The sequence below is a fragment of the Aquarana catesbeiana genome, linkage group LG03, assembly GCF_042186555.1.
Source record: "Aquarana catesbeiana isolate 2022-GZ linkage group LG03, ASM4218655v1, whole genome shotgun sequence".
NCBI classification, from domain to species: Eukaryota; Metazoa; Chordata; class Amphibia; order Anura; family Ranidae; genus Aquarana; species Aquarana catesbeiana.
Genome location: NC_133326.1, coordinates 723,246,475 through 723,269,279, shown reverse-complemented (window position 1 = coordinate 723,269,279; position 22,805 = coordinate 723,246,475). Strand labels below are relative to the sequence as shown.

Here is a 22,805-nt window from a genome sequence, read left to right as displayed (position 1 = left end):
TAGGAATTCAGGATGGCATTGAACAAGCACTGAGGGTGTGGAGGTGCGCTCAAGGGTAGGTTTTACCCTTGTTTGCTGTGGCGGGTGTTGGTCATTGCTGGTGAAGGAAGAAACCCCCCCCAGATAAGGTGAATGCGGGACTCATCGGTAGTATGGACCCGTTGATGGTATTTCAGCTAATGTTATTTAGCTGGAATTTGATGAAAGGGTGCACTGCGGGCAGTTTTGGTTGTCTCCGAGCTAGTTTGTCAGTTGGAGGCCTATTTTCAGTTAAAGGTACTGCAGTGCATGGTGATGATCATTATGTTGATGCTGGGGTGGAGGTATGACCTGCATAGACCAACATGACCAGTTGAGTTTCAACAGATGTTGCTTTCAAACATGTTAATTTTAATTGATTCATTAATAAAGGGGCTGCTAAGGCCAATAAGTACTCCAATATGGTGTGGTCTCCTTTAATGGGAAGAAAAGGGGTAATAAAATGTTGGAGTGGGTTGGCTGGGTAAGCAGTTGTATGTAACATCTGTTGTACTATAGTCATGGGATTATGACTGAGCGATCTCACTGCTGGAAAATTGAAGACATAAAAGAAGCCAGCCAGGCTCCACCTGTAATAAAGATCCACTTTTGGTAGGACTGACCCATTAATGAAATCCTTTAGGGCTGACAACATGTTGATTTTTGTTTCTTCGTGAAATGGTACTTTCCTATCTATTATGTTTCTTTCCACTCTGGTTTGTGGTTGAAGATCCAGAAAAGACCAGTATGAGGAAATCTTTCTTCTTCAGAAGTCTTTATCAGAAAACATCTCCAGTTCTCATGAAGCGTACAGCACAGAGCACACATTTCTACTAATCAGTGGAGAGCAATGAAGAGGAACAAAGAGATTGAGATGATGTCAGGTAATCTACATATAATAATCATTGTACTGGGACCAGTACCGGCATCACATGATACGTCACCTGAGACTGGGAGGAAGGTGGGAGTTTTGGTTTCAGTTTAATTCTTAGTTTCATGTGGTAAAGGTGATATTTCATCTCCTTATATTTTGCCTTCCCTGCCCCCCCCTTAGCCACTTCAAGACCGCAATACATATATATACGTTACGGCTTTGAAGTGGTTTACCGGGGTTATGGATGAAGCTATCATTGTATTTTTTTTTTTTTTCAGCCGTGATTCTCTTTCTCATTAAAGCAATCTGAGTGGCTGATTAGCCGCTGGATCGCTTTTAGAAGCAGCACTAGACCTACTGTATGTAACTCTATGCAGGTAACCTGTAAAAAGGTTTAGAGCGCCACCTATGGAGATTTTTAAGTATTGTAATTTGTCACCATTCCACAAGCGTGCGCAATTTTAAAGCATGACATGTTAGGTATCTATTTACTCGGTGTAACATCATCTTCTATATTTTACCAAAACGTTGGGTTATATATTGTGTTTTTTTTTTTTTTGCATTAAAATTAATTAACCACTTCAGCACGAGCCTATTTTTCAAACTTATTGTTTACATGTTAAAATCATTTTTTTTTTGCTAGAAAATTACTTAGAACCCCCAAACATTATATATTTTTTTTCTAACACCCTAGAGAATAAAATGGCGGTTGTTGCAATACTTTCTGTCACACCGTATTTGCGCAGCCGTCTTACAAGCGCACTTTTTTTGGAAACAGTGTAATTTTTTAATTAAAAAATAAGACACCAGTAAAGTTAGCCTAATTTTTTTTATATTGTGAAAGGTAATGTTATGCCGAGTAAATTGATACCCAACATGTCACACTTCAAAGTTGCGCCTGCTCGTTGAATGGCAACAAACTTTTACCCTTAAAAATATCCATATGCGATGTTTAAAAAATTCTACAGGTTTCATGTTTTGAGTTACAGAGGAGGTCTAGGGCTAGAATTATTGATCTCACTGTAATGATCGCAGGGATACCTCACATGTGTGGTTTGAACACCGTTTTCATATGCAGGCGCTACTCATATATATGCGTTTGCTTCTGCGTGCGAGCTTGGCGGGACGGGGGGGGGGGCGTTTACATTATTATTTAATTTTTTCTTATATTTTTTACCTTTTTCTTTTTTTTTTTTCTTTTAGACTGTTCTCTAAAAAAAAATTGTGTCACTTTTATTTCTATTACAAGGAATATAAACATACCTTGTAATAGAAAAAAAGCATGACAGGACCTCTTAAATATGAGATCTGGGGTCAAAAAGACCTCAGATCTCATATTTACAGTAAAATGCAATAAAAAAATATAAAAATAAGTCAGCTGAAAAAAAATAAATATTGCTTTAAGAGCTATAGGCGGAAGTGACGTTTTGACGTTGCTTCTGCACTGTATTGTTATGGAGACAGGTGGGGGCCATCTTCCCCTCACTCATCTCCATACCTAACAGGAGAAAGGACCATCTGTACATCATTGGCTTCAAGTGGTTGTACCGGAGTGATGATATTCAGCCGCAGGTATCACCCCGGTACCATTATTTAGAGGCCGATGGTCAGCTCTCTAGTAATAACAACCAATGAGGTATCACCCCGGTACCATTCTTTAGAGGCCGATGGTCAATTCTCTAGTAATAACAAGCAGCTCGGCTGTTATTACAAGCAGCGGGAGGGGACAACCCCCCTCCCGCCACCTTCTACCGCTCACCTGGTCTCCCCCATCCCACCGGGAGACCCGAGCAACCAGCCGGCATGGCTTTCATCGAGTCTTGGATGTAGTAACCTGGAAGCGACGTCACAATGTCATGTCACAACGTCACTTCCGGTTTACTGGAGAGCCAACGGCGCCAGTTTTTAGAAATCGAAAGCATCCAAAAATGCTGATCTTGGTGTTTTGAATACTTTCAAGTGCAAAGGAGGGATTTGGGGTCTTATAGACTCCAGATCTCTCCATAAAGAGTACCTGTCACCACCTATTACATTCCTTCTGACAGCAATAAAAGTGCTAAAAAAATAAAATAAAAATAATTAAAGGGACAGTGTAAAAATAATAATAAAAAGTAAAATAAATAAGAATTTTTTTTTTAAACGCCCCATCCCTCCGTGCTCGCATGCCAAAGCGAACACATACGTAAGCCGCACCTGCAAATGTGAACAGTGTTCACAAGTATGTGAGGTATCTTTTTACTCGGCCTAACATCATCTTTCAAATTATACAAAAACATCTGGCTAACTTTTATTGTTTTTTTTTATTAATACATTGAAGTGTATTTTTTCCAAATAAATTGCGTTTGAAAGATCGTTGCGCAAATATGGCGTGACATAAAGTATTGCAACGACCGCCCATTTTATTCTCTAGGGTCTCTGCTAATATAATGTTTGGGGGTTCTAATTAATTTTCTAGCAAAAAATACTGATTTTAACTTGTAAGCAACAAGTGTCTGAAACAGGCCTGGTCTAATTATTTTCCAGCTCAAATGTTATTTTTGATGATTAGTAGTATGAACAAATGTATTATGAACCAATCAACCACTGAGATAAAATAACAAATTCATGAGTGGGCACACGGTTCTACAGAATATTACAGAAGTACATACACTTCCTCTTTATTGTGGCATTTATAAGTTCCTAAAACTGAAATGCAGTATGTGGCAACACCATATTTTAGGAAGTTCCTAAATATAAGATCAACAGATATCGAAGATGCAGACTGAGCAGGGCCCAGAATCGGGTTTGTCTACAGCCTGCAATGAAGGGGGCTAAAAATCTGGAGAGTGAACCAAGTAGGTTGTAGATGTGATCATTGATAAATATTGAGGGGGGAGGGGATAGGAATGGGGTCATTTTGACATAGTTGGCCAGCAAAGGGATTCATTTAATGCATTTGGCTAGTGAGGAATCACTTTGATGTAGTTGACCAGAAAGGGCTCATTTTAACACAGTTGACCAGGAAGGGATAACTTTGATGCAGTTGACCAGAGAGGGTTCACTTTGATTGAGTTAGTCAGGGAGGGATCACTTTGATTCAGTTGGCTAGAAAGGGATCACTTTCATTCAATTGGCCAGGTAAGGATCACTTTGACGCTTTTGGCCAGAGAGGAATTACATTGGTGCAGATGTCCAACGAGGGATCACTTTGATTCAGTTGACCAGAGAGGGATCACTTTAATTTAGTTGGCCAGAGAGGGATAACTTTATTCAGTTGGCCAGAGAGGGATCAATTTGATTCAGTTGACCAGAGAGGGATCACTTTGATGCAGTTGACAAGAGAAGGATCACTTTAACACAGTTGACTAGGGAGGGATTACTTTGATTCAGTTGACCAGAAAGGGATAACTGTGATGCAGTTGACCAAAGAGGGATCACTTCAATGCAGTTGGCCAGAGAGGGGTGACTTTGATTCAGTTGACCAGAAAGGAATAAATGTGATGCAGTTGGCCAGAGAGGGATTAATTTGATTTAGTTGGCCAGAGACGGATAACTTTATTCAGTTGGCCAAAGAGGGATCACTTTGACGCAGTTGACAACAGAGGGATAACTTTGACGCAGTTGACCAGAGAGGGATCACTTTGATTCAGTTGACCAGAAAGGGCTCACTTTAACACAGTTTACTAGAAAAGGATAACTTTGATGCAGTTGACCAGAGAGGGATCACTTTGATTCAGTTGGCCTGGGAGGGATCACTTTGATATTGTTGACCAGAGAGGGATAACCTTGAAGCAGTTGGCCAGCGAAGCATAATTTTGATTCAGTTGGCTAGAATGGGATCACTTTGATGCAGTTGACCATAGAGGATGATTTGACGCTTTTGGCCAGAGAGGAATCACATTGGTGCAGTTGTCCAGCGAGGGATCACTTTGATTCAGATGACCATAAAGGTATCACTTTGACACAGTTGGCCAGAGAGGGATCACTTTGACTCAGTTTGCCAGAGAGGGATCACTTTGATTTAGTTGGCCAGGGAGGGATAACTTTTTTGTTGGCTAGAGAGGTATCACTTTTACACTGTTAGCCAGAAAGGTATCACATTGATTCAGTTGACCAGAAAGGGCTCACTTTGATGCAGTTGACAAGAGAGTGATCACTTTAACAGAGTTGGCCAGAGAGGGATGACTTTTATTCAGTTGACTAGAAAGGAATACATTTGATGCAGTTGGCCAGAGAGGGATCACTTTGATGCATTTGGCCAGAGAGGAATAACTTTGATTCAGTTGACCAGAAAGGGATAACTTTGATCCAGATGACCAGAGAGGGATCACTTTGATGCAGTTGGCCAGAGAGGGATCACTTTGATGCAGTTGGCCAGGGAGGGATCACTTTGATTCAGATGAACAGAAAGGGATCACTTTGATTCAGATGAACAGAAAGGGATCACTTTGATGCAGTTGACCAGAGAGGGATCACTTTGACGCATTCGGCCAAAGAGGGATCACTTTGATGCAGTTGGCCAGAGAGGATCAATTTGTTTCAGTTGGCCAGAAAGGGATAACTTTATTCAGTTGACCAGAGAAGGATAACTTATTTCAGTTGGCCAGAGAGGAATCACTTTGACACAGTTGACAGAGGGATCACTTTGACATGGCCAGCAAATGAACTACGTTGATGCCGTTGGCCAGTGAGGGATTACTTTGATTCAGTTGACCAGAAAGGGCTCACTTTGATGCAGTTGATCAGAGAAAGACCACTTTGATGCAGTTGGCCAGAGAGAAATCACTTTTGACACAGTTGAACACAGAGGGATCACTGTGATTTAGGTGACCATAGAGGGGTTCCTTTGACAAAGTTGGCCAGTAAAGGAACTACGTTGACGCAGTTGACCAGAGAGAGACCACTTTGATTCAGTTGACCAGAAAGAGACCACTTTGACACAGTTGTCCAGAGGGGGATAACTTTGAATAACTTTGATGCAGTTGGCCAGTGTTCAAACCATGCATGTGAAGTATCACCACGATCGTTAGAGCGAGAACAATAATTCTAGCACTAGACCTCCTCTGTAACTATAAACAGGTAACCACTAATGGGTAACCACTATAAAAATTTGTGTCACCTATGGAACTTTTTAGGTACCATAGTTTGTCGCCACTCCACAAGTGTGCTCAATTTTAAACCATGACATGTTAGGTATCTATTTACTCGGCGTAACATCATCTTTCACATTATACAAAAAAAATCGGGTTAACTTTTTGAAGTGTATTTTTTCCAAATAAATTGCGTTTGAAAGATCGCTGTGCAAAGACGGCGTGACATAAAGTATTGCACCCATTTTATTCTCTAGGGTCTCTGCTAAAAAAAAAAAAATCCCACAAATAGAGCTTTCTTTTGATTGCCTTTGCGGCTTTTATTTTTTCGATATAAACAGAAAAAGACTGCAAATCTTGAAAAAAAATTATATTTTCTACTTTTTGTTATAAAAAAAAATGAATAAGCGCAATTTTAGCCATACATTTAGGCCAAAATGTATTCAGCCACATGTCTTTGGTAAAAAAAAAAATGTCAATTAGCATATATTTATTGGTTTGCGCAAAAGTTATAGCGTCTACAAACTAGGGTACATTTTCTGTAATTTACGCAGCTTTTTAGCACCATTTCTTGAGGTGGGCGGCACAGTGGTGCAGTGGTTAGCACTCTCACCTAGCAGTAAAAAAGGGTCGCTGGTTCGAATCCCAACCACGACACTACCTGCCTGGAGTTTGCATGTTCTCCCTGTGCCTGTGTGGGTTTCCTCCGGGTACTCCGGTTTCCTCCCACACTCCAAAGACATGCTGGTAGGTTAATTGGCTTCTGTCCAAAATTGGCCCTAGTATATGAATGGGGACCTTGGATTGAGGGTAGGGGTTGATGTGAGTGTGCGATGTTCAGGGTTAGGGACAAGGGTCAGGGTTGTAGACCCACACTCACTCAGGTTGAACTGGATGGACTGGTGTCTTTATTCAACCTTACTAACTATGTAACTATGTAACTATGTAACTATGTGATAAAATGGCAGGGCAGTACAACCCCCCTCCCCAATGACCCCCTTTTGGAAAGTAGACACCCCAAGGAAATTGCTGAGAGGCATGTTGAGCCCATTGAATATTTAATTTTTTTTGTTACAACTCAAAAATGACAAAAGTTTTGGAGTTTCGGAGTCCATGAAATACCCAGATAGCACAAAACCCCCCAAATGACCACATTTTGGAAAGCAGGCACCCCAAGCTATTTGCTGAGAGGCATGTTGAGTATTTTTCAGATCTCGCTTTTTGTCACAAAGTTTTAAAAATTGAAAAAAGAAAAAAAATACATTTTTCTTTTCTTTCTTCATTTTCAAAAATAAATGAGATCTGCAAAATACTCACCATTAGCGATGAGCTTCATGTTCGAGTCGAACCCGTGTTCGACTCGAACATCGTCTGTTCGCCCGTTCGCCGAATTGCGAACGATATGGGCCGTTCGCGCCAAATTCACTGCGGCATCGCAGTGCATTGCTGGCTGATGATTGGCCAAGCATGCACTATGACCCGCATGCTTGGCCAATCACAGCGCCGTCTGAACAGAGAGCCGTAACTGGCCAAAGCCAAGGAGGCTTTGGCCAATTATGGCTCAGGTGATTTAGTACACGCCCCACACTATATAAGGCCGCCTGCACGGCGGCCCTGTGTAGTGTGTGTTCCGGCGTTCATTGAGAGAGAGAGAGAGACAGACAGTGACATTTGATTTGAGTTAGATAGATTAGGCAGAAAAGTCAGTCAGTTTAGCTGCACTTACAGTGTATTGTGTATATATATGCATCCCAGGTGTTGCATATATTTATATACACTGTATTCAGTTTAGCTAGATCCGTTCCTGTTATCTTCCTACTGACAGGCAGGCTTGTCTTGATACAGTATTTAGAGCTACCTGAAGAAAATTGCTGGTGTTCTTTTGATCCTATTAGTACCACAGTCAGGCAGCTAGACTATTTACAGTTAGTGCAGTGCGTCCTGCTCACAGTGTTCAGCTAGATCCGTTCCTGTTATCTTCCGACTGACAGGCAGGCTTGTCTTGTTACAGTATATACAGCTACCTGAAGAAAATTACTGGTGTTCTTTTGATCCTATTAGTACCACAGTCAGGCAGCTAGACTATTTACATTTAGTACAGTGCGTCCTGCTCACAGTGTTCAGCTAAACCTACAAGTTAGTGGGGTGCGTCCTGCTCACAGTGTTAAGCTAAACCTACAAGTTAGTGGGGTGCGTCCTGCTCACAGCGTTCAGCTAGATCCGTTCCTGTTATCTTCCGACTGACAGGCAGGCTTGTCTTGTTACAGTATATACAGCTACCTGAAGAAAATTACTGGTGTTCTTTTGATCCTATTAGTACCACAGTCAGGCAGCTAGACTATTTACATTTAGTACAGTGCGTCCTGCTCACAGTGTTCAGCTAGATCCGTTCCTGTTATCTTCCTACTGACAGGCAGGCTTGTCTTGTTACAGTATATACAGCTACCTGAAGAAAATTGCTGGCGTTCTTTTGATCCTATTAGTACCACAGTCAGGCAGCTAGACTATTTACAGTTAGTGCAGTGCGTCCTGCTCACAGTGTTCAGCTAAACCTACAAGTTAGTGGGGTGCGTCCTGCTCACAGTGTTAAGCTAAACCTACAAGTTAGTGAGGTGCGTCCTGCTCAGAGTGTTCAGCTAAACCTACAAGTTGGTGTAGTGAGACCTCTGCACAGTGTTCATCTAAAGCTACAAGTTAGTGCAGTGCATCCTGCTCACAGTGTTCAGCTAGATCCGTTCCTGTTATCTTCTTACTGACAGGCAGGCTTGTCTTGTTACAGTATTTACAGCTACCTGAATAAAATTGCTGGTGTTATTTTGATACTATTAGTACCACAGTCAGGCAACTAGACTATTTACAGTTAGTGCAGTGCGTCCTGCTCAGTGTTCAGCTAAACCTACAAGTTGGTGTAGTGAGACCTCTGCACAGTGTTCATCTAAAGCTACAAGTTAGTGCAGTGCGTCCTGCTCACAGTGTTCAGCTAGATCCGTTCCTGTTATCTTCTTACTGACAGGCAGGCTTGTCTTGTTACAGTATTTACAGCTACCTGAATAAAATTGCTGGTGTTCTTTTGATCCTATTAGTACCACAGTCAGGCAACTAGACTATTTACAGTTAGTGCAGCATGTCCTGCTCACAGTGTTCAGCTAAACCTAAAAGTTGGTGTAGTGAGACCTCTGCACAGTGTTCATCTAAAGCTACAAGTTAGTGCAGTGCGTCCTGCTCACAGTGTTCAGCTAGATCCGTTCCTGTTATCTTCTTACTGACAGGCAGGCTTGTCTTGTTACAGTATTTACAGCTACCTGAATAAAATTGCTGGTGTTATTTTGATTCTATTAGTACCACAGTCAGGCAGCTAGACTATTTACAGTTAGTGTAGTGCGTCCTGCTCACAGTGTTCAGCTAAACCTACAAGTTAGTGGGGTGCGTCCTGCTCACAGTGTTCAGCTAAAACTACAAGTTAGTGTGGTGCGTCCACCTCACAGTGTTCAGCTAAACCTACAAGTTATTTTTTTGCGAGTTCTGCACAGTGTTCACCTAAAGCTACCTGTAGAAGGTTGGTGGTGTTTTCCTGATCCTATCACTACCGCAGGCAGCTAAAAAAGCTACAAGTTTGTTTTTTGCAAGCTCTGCACAGTGGTCAGCTAAAGCTACCTATAGAAGGTTGGTGGTGTTCTCATACTACAGGCAGGCAGTTGATTTTGCTAGCTGCAGTATATATATATATATCTATATCCCAGCTTAGTGCAGCTACAGGCCATTAGTATGTCTGGAAGGCCAAGAAGGAGAGGCAGACAGTCACAAGCCAATAAGAGAGGGCAAGCAGGCTCTGTGTCTAGTGCTGGTCGTGGAGACGGTGCATTCTCATCAGCATGTGGCCGTGGGACACGCTTGGCCTTTTTTTTGGCAGCTGGCCGTGTTGAGCCGCAACATGCGGAAAACTTGGTCGAGTGGATGACCAAGCCGTCCTCATCCTCTCTCACCCATGCCCAGGGTACTTTGTCTGGCAAAGCAGCGGCCTCTTCCCTCGGCTCAATGTCATCAGTGACTCAATCCCTAGCCTCACCATGTCCTCCTGAGGAGTCCCTCGAACTGTTTGACCACAGTGTTGGGTACATGCTCCAGGAGGATGCCCAGCATTTGGAATGCTCTGATGATGATACTGAGCTCGATGAAGGCAGTAACATGAGCACGGACAGAGGGGGTGCCCAAGAAGGACAGCAATCTGGCAGTCATGCTCCCCCTGCTGCAGCATACTGCCAGGTTTGCTCTAGTGATGAGGAGGGAGGGGATGATGAGGTCACTGACTCAACGTGGGTGCCTGATAGGAGAGAGGAAGAGGAGGAGGAGGCGGCACATCACCAATGAGGCAGGATGGCCAGGGGCCAGCCTAAGGGCAGCACATTGACTGCATCACACCCCAAAGCTCTACATGTGCATAACGCTGCAGTCTCTGCACGTTATTCAAAAAGTTCTTTGGTGTGGGCCTTTTTTGAGACGAGTGCATCAGATCGCACTGCTGCTATTTGCAACATATGTCTCAAGCGTATCTCGCGTGGCCAAAACATCTCTCGCTTGGGTACCACATGCTTGACCAGACATATGTTGACCTGCCATGCAGTTTGTTGGCAAGCGTATCTAAAAGACCCACACCAAAGAACAAAGAGGACCTCTCCTTGCTCCTCATCAGCTGAGATCTCCAACCCCACTATACCTTCAGTCCTCTCTGAGACCTGCACTGAGAGGAATGAAGGTGTAGAATTAGGTGTGTCACAGCCAAGTACTTGTGGGCAATCTGCTTTTGGTACACCAACGTCAAATTGTACCAGGCAAATTTCCCTGCCCCAGCTGCTGCACCGCCGAAAGAAGTTTGCTCCCAGCCATCCACATGCGCAGCGGTTGAATGCTAGCTTGGCAAAATTGCTAGCACTTCAACTGCTGCCTTTTCAGTTGGTAGACTCTGCCCCCTTCCGTGAGTTTGTGGAATGTGCGGTTCCTCAGTGGCAGGTACCCAAACGACACTTTTTCTCACGGAAGGCGATTCCGGCTCTCTACCGCCATGTGGAAGGCAATGTCCATGCCTCGCTGGACAGGGCGGTCAGCGGTAAAGTGCATATTACCGCTGACTCATGGTCCAGCAGGCGCATTGGGTGACTCTGCTGGCAGCTGGGAAGGATGCAGGACAAGGTGCAGTAGTGTTGGAGGTTGTTCCACCACCACGCCTCCAAAACGCTAATGATTGTGACACACCTCTCTCCTCCACCCCCTCCTCTTCTTCTTCCTCCATGGCCTCTTCCTGTGCTTTGTCCTCGGAACCAGCGGTGCTCTGTAGCCGTTCAAGGGGCTACGCAAGTACGCAGGCCAAAAGATGCCATGCGGTGCTTGAGTTGGTGTGCTTGGGGGACAGGAGCCACACTTGGGTAGAGGTTCTGTCAGCTCTGCAGGGGCAGGTTCAGAGGTGGTTGATGCCACGCCAACTTAAGGCAGGAATGGTGGTTTGCGACAATGGCACCAACCTCCTCTCTGCCCTCCGACAGGGACAAATGACCCATGTGCCCTGTTTGGCTCACGTCCTTAACTTGGTGGTGCAGCGGTTCTTGGGCAGGTACCCGGGCTTACAGGATGTCCGGAGGCAGGCAAGGAAAGTCTGTGTGCATTTCCGCCGGTCATATAATGCCAGTGCTCGGCTGACGGACCTCCAAAAGGAGTTTAACCTGCCCAAGAACCGCCTAATCTGTGACATGCCCACCAGGTGGAACTTAACGTTGGCCATGCTGCAGCGGCTGCACATGCAGCAGAGGGCCATCAATGAGTACCTGTGCGACTATGGCACCAGGACAGGGTCAGGGGAGCTTGGTTTTATTTCCCTACGCCAGTGGGCCATGATCAGGGATGCATGCACTGTCCTGTCACTATTTGAGGAGGCCACGAGGATGGTGAGCAGTGACAGTGCATGCATCAATAACACTGTCCCCCTTGTCCACCTGTTGGAGCACACGCTGCGTGGAATAATGGACAGGGCACTTGAGGCAGAACAGAGGCAGGAAGAGGAGGACTTCCTTAGCTCTCAAGGCCCCCTTTATGCAGACAGTGTTCCTGCGTGCCCGCCGATCACACAGGAAGAGGACGAGGAGGAGGAGGAGGAGGAGGAAGATTGTGTCAGTATGGAGATGGAGCCTGGCACTCAGCATCAGCAGCAGTCTTTAAGGGATCAGTCCCAAGAAACACATGGACTTGTACGTGGCTGGGAGGAGGTGGCTGCGGACCATGTCGTCCTTAGTGACCCAGAGGACTCCGGACCGAATGCCTCAGCAAACCTACGCTGCATGGCCTCCCTGATCCTGCAAAGCCTGCGTAAGGATCCTCGTATTCGTGGTATCAAGGGGAAGGACCAATACTGGCTGGCAACCCTCCTTGATCCACGTTACAAGGGTAAGGTTGCGGACCTTATCTTGCCATCGCAGAGGGAGCAGAGGATGAAACATCTTCGGGAGGCCTTGCAGAAAGGTCTGTGCAACGCGTTCCCAGAGACTGGGAGGTTACAAACTCCTGTTTCTGGACAACGTGTTGCTGAGGCTTCGGTCAGTCAAAGAAGGAGCAGTGGAGAAGGTGGCCGTCTGAACGATGCGTTCAGACAATTTTTTGGTCCGCAGCCCCAAGGTATGATCAGTTCCAGCAAGCATCGCCAGCGTCTGTTTTACATGGTACAGGAATACCTAGGGGCAAGATCAGATTTGGACACCTTTCCCACCGAAAATCCTCTGGGTTACTGGGTCTTGAGGATGGATCACTGGCCAGAGCTTGCACAGTATGCAATTGAGCTACTGGCCTGTCCTGCATCCAGCGTTCTTTCGGAACGCACATTCAGTGCTGCTGGAGGCGTGGTAACCGATCACAGGGTGCGTCTGTCCACCGACTCGGTCGATCGACTGACCTTCATAAAAATGAATCAGTCTTGGATCACCACCAGCTACCAAGCACCTGATGCTGATGTAACCAAATAATTTTTTTTGAAATCTCAGATCCCTTCAAAGACTGCCTATGCTGATGCTGAGTGACTATCCCTGAGTAATTATCCTCTTCCTCCTCAATCATCACGCTGATAGCTTGTAAGAACATTTTTGGTTCTGGGCGCCACCACCAGTGCCTAAGGCACAATTTTTCTGCCCCTGTTTAACAGGGGCGTGTAATTACAATTTTTGATGCAATACTTTGCAGCAGGGCTCATTCCTGCGTTCCAACTAGAGTGTCTGTGAGGGGTTGCAGTGTTGTGGCACCAGCACCAGTGCCTAAGACCCAATTTTTTCTGCCCCTGTTTAACAGGGGCGTGTAATTACAATTTTTGATGCAATACTTTGCAGCAGGGCTCGTTCCTGCGTTCCAACTAGAGTGTCTGTGAGGGGTTGCAGTGTTGTGGCACCAGCACCACCACCACCACCAAAGGCCCAATTTTTCTGCCCCTGTTTAACAGGGGCATGTAATTACAATTCTTGATCTAATATTTCACAGAAGGGCCCATTTCTGCACCCACCAAGAGCGAGTGAGGACTTACAGTGTTGTGGCACCAGCACCACCACCACCACCAAAGGCCCAATTTTTCTGCCCCTGTTCAACAGGGGCATGTAATTACAATTCTTGATCTAATATTTCACAGCAGGGCCCTGTGAGGGCTTACAGTGTTGTGGCCACAACAACACCTAAGGCCCAAATTTCTGCTGAGTATATAGGGCAGGCCCCTACTTTCAAACATCTAACTTACAAACGACTCCTACTTGCAAACGGAAGGAGACAACAGGAAGTGAGATGAAATCTACCCCTAGGAAGGGAAATTCTCTCCTGTAAGAGTTAATATGGGAAAAATATTTCTCCTTTCCACTGATGCTTTCCAATCCTTGTTCCACAAAAAACCCCAAATTCTCAAAAAGCATTTGTCATTGGGACAAAAAGTGAGGTGAAATCTTCTAAAGAAGAGGAAAGACAGCAAAACAAATGTCACAGGGGTGATAACCCTTCCCTATGTTTTCCAAAAAGCTTAAAAAACATTTTTTGGCTGGAGCTAAACACGTTAAAAATGTACCCGTTCAAAATGACAAACAGATTCTACTTAACAACAAACCTACAGTCCCTGTCTTGTTTGCACCGCCTGTATACTGCTGTTCAGAGTATATAGGGCCTGGTGGCCCCACACCTTTCCTTATTTTAATTTGGGTGTGGGGTTCCCCTTAATATCCATACACGACCCAAAGGGCCTGGTAATGGACTGGGGGGTACCCATGCCGTTTGTCTCACTGATTTTCATCCATATTGCCAGGACCGGACATTACCTTAAACCCGCAAGCAGTTTTAAATGAGATTTTTTCCTTTAAAAATGACAGTTGGTGCAGGGACTGTTCTAAACACGGGAAACACGCGCCACTTTACAGGCATACTATAGACACCCCCCAGGTACGATATTTAAAGGAATATTTCACTTTTTTTTTTACTTTAAACATCATTAAAATCACCTCTCCCGAAAAAACGGCCGTTTTTAAAAGTTTTTTTTGCATTGATATATGTCCCCTGGGGTAGGACCCGGGTCCCCAAACCCTTTTTAGGACAATACCATGCAAATTAGCCTTTAAAATGAGCACTTTTGATTTCGAACGTTCGAGTCCCATAGACTTCAATGGGGTTCTAACGTTCGTGCAAACTTCGGTCCGTTCGCAGGTTCTGGTGCGAACCGAACCGGGGGTGTTCGGCTCATCCCTACTCACCATGCCTCTTATCAAATACCTTGGGGTGTGTACTTTTTCCCAAAACTTGTGGCAAAATATCAAATATTCCATGGACACAACATGCCTCTCAGCAAAAAGCTTGAAGTGTCTTCTTTCCAAAATGGGGTCATTTGGGGGTATTTTGTGCTATCTTGACATTTCAGGGCCCCCAAAACTGTGATAGGCAGTGAGGAAGTGAAATCACCATTTTACGCTTTTAGAAAGCCTAAAGGCATGATTGGTTTTCGGGGTCCTGTACATGGCTAGGGTCCCAAAAAGTCTCACACATATGGTATCCCCATACTCAGAAGAAGCAGCAGATTGTATTTTGGGGTGTAATTCCACATATAACCATGGCATGTGTGAGCAATATATCATTTAGTGACAACTTTCTGCAAAAAAAAAAAAAAATTCCGCAACTTGTGGCAAAATATAAAATATTCCATGGACTCAACATGCATCTCAGCAAATAGCTTGGGGTGTCTACTTTCCAAAATGGGGTCATTTGGGGGGGTTTGAACTGTCCTGGCATTTTATCCACAACATTTAGAAGCTTATGTCACACATCGCCCACTCTTCTAACCACTTGAAGACAAAGCCCTTTCTGACACTTTTTGTTTACATGAAAAAATATAATTTTTTTGCAAGAAAATTACTTTGAACCCCCAAACATTATATATATTTTTAAAGAAAAGGCCCTACAGAATAAAATGGCGGGTGTTGCAATTTTTTTTTTCACACAGTATTTGCGCAGCGATTTTTCAAACGGAATTTCTTGGGAAAAAACACACTTTTTTTAATACAAGAAAAGGAAGGGGTTTTTAGGGACTTTGGGGAAATCATGACCTGGTAAGGTCACCCATTTCCATCCCTAGGGACTTTAAATGAAACCATGACCTGGTAAGGTCATGTGTTTCAATCCCAATCTATATCACAAACAAGGGGGATTGCTAAAAAAGGAGGGTGGGACTTTATATGAAGCATGTGACAGCAAGAGGGTAATAGGATGAACTTAGATAAGGATAGGGATGGAATAAGCAAAAGGAAAACAAAAAACAATAATAGTAGGGGTGCATGGTGTATGAGCCCCCGCAACTGGTATATAAATATACTCACCAGGAAACTGGGCACTGATGGTATGGCGGCAGGACCCCGCAAGCCATCCAGGTTACCCCCAACCGGGAGCAGAGGCGGGGAGCCCCGCGGGGACGAAAGCAGGTGCCAACCAGGGTAGGCATGGGGACCGAGGGTTATCTAGGGAGGTGAAAGGTAGTACAGGTGAGTGGAGGCAAAATGTGGGAGAGGAGAGAAAGAGGGAACCCCACAGGCATTATGTGAGAAGTAGAGGAAGAGCAGTGAAGGACATAGGTAGGAAAGGCAATTAACCGGATGGTGGGTTAAGAGTGGGTAAGGAGTGAGGAAACGTCAAAGGCAACCAGTGCAGTGACCAGCCATAAAAGAAGGTGATAGGTGTACCTGAAAAAGAAGATTGGGGCCCCAGAGGAGGGAGGGTTCCCAAATCATGTGAAATCGGGTGTGTGGAAAGCCTCGAATGCCCAGGTCGCCCCGGAGAGCGTCCATATAACGCCGCCGCGGGGCCGCCCACCAACATCACGCCATGCAGCAGGGGGAGGAGCACAGCAAGTCGGACAGGTGTCCGGCAAGACGGTACAGATGACCTCCCCACTAGCCCACGAGTATGGAAACAGCATGACGGCGCCACAAGGGGGACGTCGCAAGCACAGTGTGGTGCGTGACGTCGACACGCAGTAGCCCGGCGTCCATCCCCCCAGAGGACTGCCTGGGGGAGGGAGGAGACCCGCAAGGCGCGTCGCGGCTCCCGAAGGGGAATAAAGGCTAGATGACAAAGCAGTCCCACCAGCACACACCACCAGCGGCACAGCCCCATAGAGTTTAAGCTCAGTATACACAAGATGACACTGAAACATGATAAAATAAAACGGATGAACATGAGTGATGTTGGTTAAATAGGGTAAACTAATGAAAAACAGGGGAGGTTTCACAAACGTCATTAAGGGCAGTATGGATGATGAATTGGAACTAATAAAGCAATGGCACATGCTTCCATCCCTGTGCATATATGCAAGAAAAGGAAGGGGTTTTAAGGGACTTTGGGGAAATCATGACCTGGTAAGGTCACCCATTTCCATCCCTAGGGACTTTAAATGAAACCATGACCTGGTAAGGTCATGTGTTTCCATCCCAATCTATATCACAAACAAGGGGGATTGCTAAAAAGAAGGGTGGGACTTTATATGAAGCATGTGACAGCAAGAGGGTAATAGGATGAACATAGAGGAATTTATTGACATAATACTAAAGCATACACATTGTAACCGTAAAATGCATACAGTCAAACAATTCATGCATAAAATAAATAAAAACATATAAATGAATGAAATATAACATACATTGTAATGTTCATACAATTAATGGATAGGTAACAAGGTACAAAGTTAAAAAATTAAATAATGATGACTCAGGATACCACATTAACAAATTCCCTAGTGCACCACAAACAGAGTTGGGTAAAATTCATATTAGAAACAGTAATGCCTGCTGGACCTAAGGCCTGTAGGGGGAGTTAAGATATGATATAGCTGATGGGGACTGATTAGACAGTTGGACACGGCAAATGATGGCTCAACGCATTTCGTGGCTTCCATGCCACTCGTCAGGAGCAAGCACGTGTATATCTGAAAACATATAGGGATGGAATAAGCAAAAGGAAAACAAAAAACAATAATAGTAGGGGAGCGTGGTGTATGAGCCCCCACAACTGGTATATAAATATACTCACCAGGAAACTGGGCACTGATGGTATGGCAACAAGGGCCTCATCCCCACAACCCTTGCCCAGTGGTTTTGGGGGTCTGCGGGCGGGGAGCCTATCGGAATCTGGAAGCCCCCTTTAACAAGGGGACCCACAGATCCCACCCCCGTGTGAATTGGTAATGGGGTACATATGTACCCCTACCATTTTTACAAAAAAAGTGTCAAAAATGTTAAAAAAAGACAATAGCTGGTTTTTGACAATTCCTTTATTAATGTCTTCTTCTTTCCCTGCTTCTTCTATCATCTTCTTCTGATCTTCCTTCGGTGTTCTTCTTCTTCTTTCATCTTATTCTTCCCCCGCGTTATATTTATATATATATATATATATATATATAAAACAAAATAGATAAAGTGTGTACTGTGTAACAGTCCCCAAATGGGGGAAATGATATATATCCCAAAAAATACAAGGAAAGTCAACAAGTGGGATAAAAACACTGCTATTAAATCTGGACAGTGGACTGGGAGCCCAGCAGTCTAAACGGAGGAGCAACAGCCACACCGAGAGGAAACCAACACACTCACTTTCGCCTACTACCCCTGCAGGAGTACCCGGATCTCAGTGGTGGCTGGTGAAGTTTTAGGATGGGGGGGCGCCAGACCCCGCCCTTCCTTTTTGACCCCTCCAATTTGGTGAAAACGGGTGTGGTTTCAGTGAAATAGTGGGCGTGGCTCTAAGGTGGTGTAGTTAGTGTCTCAGATGAACGAGGGATAGAGGGAGAGGGAGAGAAGAATGGAGGGACAGCAGGCCCAGATCCTACACAACAATAGAAATATGTGTATTCTAGAAAGTTTAACAATCAGCAGATAAAGATACTCTAAACACCTGGTATTAGCGCTGTAATCATTCCGGCACCATGGTTGTTATGGTGTCAGGATGATTGAAGCGCATTATTTCTATTATTACATTGTAATATAAAATGAAATCATTCAACTCACCATAATGCAGAATCAGTGGGAGCCCTGAGTGTGTCACTAGCCACGTCGCCTGCTACCAGCTGCTATCAGGTGTCCCCAGCGGAGTCCCTCCTTACATGCAGCCTGTGTCACATAAAATGCAGCCTGTGTCCCACCAAATGCAACAGCCTGTGTCACCACCAATTGCAGCAGCCTATGTCCCACCAAATGCAGCAGCACGTGTCACCACCAATTGCAGCAACCTGTGTCACCACCAAATGCAGCAGCCTGTGTCCCCCCAAATTGCAGCAGCATGTGTCACCAAATTGCAGCAGCATGTGTCACCACCAAATTGCAGCAACATGTGTCACCAAATTGCAGCAGAATGTGTCACCACCAAATTGCAGCAGCATGTGTCACCAAATTGCAGCAGAATGTGTCACCACCAAATTGCAGCAGCATGTGTCACCACCAAATTGCAGCAGCATGTGTCACCATCAAACCCCCCTCCCCCGGTTACTTACCTTGCTGTGTGTTGTCCTCCCCAGCGGTGTCTCCTGTGGAGAGGTCCGTTCCTCTCATACTTCCTATTTCCTCTCTCCTGGGCGCAATTGGAGAGAGAAACAGGAAGTAACATCATACTCAGATGGAAGCTACTCGGCTCTTCAGAAAGCGCCGCAAGGTGGGCTAATCGCCCGCAAATGAAGTGCTGTGTCTGCAATCTCGTGATTGCATAGACGTGGCACTTCCCATAAGTGCACTGTGTCCGGCGTTGCACTGTGTCCGGCATCCGAACACAGTGCACTTAAGGACCTTTTATTGTATTTTTTTTTTATAAAGGGCCAACTTTAAAATTGTTTTTTTTTTTTTGTGACTGCCTGGAGGGGGCGGTGCCCAGGCGCCCCCTATGGACGGGCCGCCACTGTCGGATCTGGTGAGTGAGGTATCAAGGGGGAGCACAAAAGTCACCCTGACCTGTACACCTGAGGATAAAGTCTATATAGGACATTGAGGATAATCACATATGTCACTTTTTTGGAAGATCTAGTGAAAACTACTTTTTTCCCATTTCCATTTATCGTGTGAATATTAGATTTACCCAGTATCAATTTCCCTTGTGTTTTTATCCCACTTGTTGACTTTCCTTGTATTTTTTGGGATATATATAATTGGCCCATTTGAGGACTGTTACACTGTACACACCTTATCTATTTTTTTTTTTATCACAGGTGTCTGATTATAGGGCACTTATACTATTATATTATATGTTTTTAGGTTGATGTTTATTTACTCTGATATTTTGCACAAGGTATATAACTATTGGGTTGTGGTATTGGACACTAATTAGTGCACTTTATGGTTTATAAATCACTATCTACAAATATACAATCTACACTAGTTTGGATCACTTTTTTAAGATATTTATCACAGATTTGCAAATTCACCCATAGAAAAGTGACAGCAGGTAGGATCACTTTTCAGGGTATTTATCACAACTCTGCCCACTCTAAGGATCATCCTCCTTTTGAGAGCTTATAAAGGGAGGATTGGACCGAGGAGCAATCACTTATTGTACACATTTCCCCTGTTTGATGGCCCCGGGGAAGAGCGACCCAAATGTGATTCGCTCTTCATAGGTGGCACAAAGCAAAGGGTTTAAACTGATACAATTATTAAATAAATTTTTACCACTTTGGATGGTTCACTATTATTTTGGATATAATCACCCAATAGGTAGCGGATTTTATAATCACCTAATTGGGAGTGGATTCTATCTAAAAATCACAGTAACACAAGCTTAACTATAGTAGGATTTAAATACACCTCTACCCACACTATTATTTAACTAGAGGGCAGCGCCATTCACCCCAACACCAAAGATACTTTACACAATCTAGATCCCTCTTGCCAGGGACCTCTAGGGGAGGCAGCAGCCCAGGAATATTTCCTCAGCGCGGATTTAACAATTACATATAACCCAGCCTGCTTCCAGCCTTGTGCTCCCATTGTGTCCCATTCTGCTTCAAGCCTTGTGTTCCCAATGTGTCCCATCCTGCTTCCAGCCTTGGGCTCCCAGTGTGTCCCATCCTGCTTCAAGCCTTGTGTTCCCAATGTGTCCCAGCCTGCTTCCAGCCTTGGGATCCCAGTAAGTCCCATTCTGCATCAAGCCTTGTGTTTCCAGTGTGTCCCAGCCTGCTTCCAGTCCCATGTTTTCTTAGTGTGTCACAGCCTTCGGCCAGCCTTGAGCCCTCAGTGTGTCCCAACCTGCTTCCAGCCTTGAGTTCCCAATGTTCCCCAGCCTCCTTCCAGACCCATGTTTTCTTAGTGTGTCCCAGCCTTCGGCCAGCCTTGTGTTCTCAGTGTGTCCCAACCTGCTTCCAGCCTTGTGTTCTCAGTGTGTCCCAACCTGCTTCCAGCCTTGTGCTCCCAGTGTGTCCCATCCTGCTTCAAGCCTTGTGTTTCCAGTGTGTCCCAGCCTGCTTCCAGCCCCATGTTTTCTTAGTGTGTCCCAGCATTCAGCCAGCCTTGTGTCCTCAGTGTGTCCCAACCTGCTTCCAGCCTTGAGTTCCCAATGTGCCCCAGGCTGCTTCCAGCCTAGTATTCCCAGTGTGTCCTAGTCTGCTTCTGCAGCCTTGTATTCCCATAATCTCCCTACCTGATTCCAACCTTGTATTCCTAGTGTGTCCTAGCATGCTTTCCACGTTGTGTTCCCAGTGTGCACCTACCGGCTTCCAGTTGCTTGATCCTAGTGATTCCCTACCTGCTTCCAGACTTGTTTTTCCAGTGTGTCCCTATCGGCTTCCAGCTGCTTGATCCCAGTGAGTCCCTAACTGCGTTCAGCCATGTGTTCCCAGTATGCCCTAGTAAGCCTTGCTATTTTCTTCAGACTTATCTACTGCCTTGTGATGCCTGTGCTCCAACACTGCCAGGGAGTTGCGGCAGTGCAGTTGCGATCTGCTTGGGTCAGTCAGAGGACCACAGCCTGAGTATCACCTGCAGAACAATCGCTCTACCTCTAGATGTTCAGGTGAAGACCCGGACCTTTTCAGGGCTCTCGGTGCTGCGAAGCAAGGAGATTCCTCAAATATTCTGTGTCAGCTCTGCGACTTTGGACCATCTGCACCGCTGCCTCAACCAGTCCTGGTCATCTACTCCAACCCCAGTGGAAGATGAGTCTCAAGTCGTGAAAGTAATAATACAATTAAATTCTAGTGATCCCAAAGTTCTTCCGTTAAATACTTAAAATGCTTAATTATACATTGTTATGTAATGCCGTGTACACACAGGCGGACTTTTCAACCGGACTGGTCCGACGGGACGAATCTGTCGGACAATCTGACCGTGTGTGGGCTTCATCGGACCTGCAGCGGACTTTTTCGGTCGAAAATCAGACAGACTTTAGATTTGGAACATGCTTCAAATCTTTCCGACGGACTCTAGTCCGGTCGAAAAATCTGTTCGTCTGTATGCTAGTCCGACGGATGAAAACTGACGCTAGGGCAGCTATTGGCTACTGGCTATCAACTTCCTTATTTTAGTCCAGTCGTACATCATCACGTACGAATCCATCCGACTTTGGTGTGATCGTGTGTAGGCAAGTCCGTTCGTTAGAAAGTCTGTCGGAAGTCCGTCAAAAGTCCGTTGAAAGTCCGTCGGACCTTTGATGCCGAAAAGTCCGCCCGTGTGTACACGGCATTAGTCAATATATTATAGTATGTATCATTGGCATCGGTAACTTTACAATTCTCCAAGAATAAATTCCCGATAGGTCACAATAAATGTCAATAGTATCATATTTCAGAAAAGCTCCATCTCTTATTGTTAAAATACTGTGTAGAGCGCCATTGTATCTGAATTACATCATCTGAAAATCCTCCCTGGTATCTACAATATCTATATTAAGGTCTGTGTTCTTCTTCAGGGTGCTCTTTTGAGGAAAATACGTATGCCAATGTGGATGATTTTAATTTAAAAAGGAAGAAGAATGCACCAAAAGCCAAAGGTGAGTTATTATAATGAGGGGTATCCTCTTAATCTATTATGGACAGCTGAGGACCCGAGTCTTCATTCATAGGACACATGTCTACTAATACTAATACTGCTATACTGGATCTACCAATCAGAAATCACCTTTTACTATATCTGTATTGAGGTGATAAAAACCAGCACCTCATTGGTTGCCCTGATTTAGTATACATTTTATAACTATGCAATATACATGGCAGTGGCGGCTGGTGCTTAAAATTTTTTTGGGGGGGGGGGCAAACAAACTGAAAAATTCGGAAAAATTAAAAAAAAAAAAAACATCAATTGTAGCCTCACTGTGCCCATTAATTG

General features: G+C 44.8%; 1 protein-coding gene across 1 annotated transcript in view; it reads left to right on the top strand.

Moving 5' to 3' along the window:
• Positions 1-768: 768 nt before the first annotated feature.
• Positions 769-22,805, top strand: part of LOC141134938 (C-type lectin domain family 10 member A-like) — a 129,493-nt gene continuing 107,456 nt past the window's right edge. The window contains exons 1-2 of the mRNA XM_073624371.1: positions 769-902; positions 22,390-22,470. Coding sequence (XP_073480472.1) covers positions 869-902; positions 22,390-22,470 — 115 coding nt within the window. The 5' untranslated portion in view covers positions 769-868. The remainder of the gene's footprint in view (positions 903-22,389; positions 22,471-22,805) is intronic.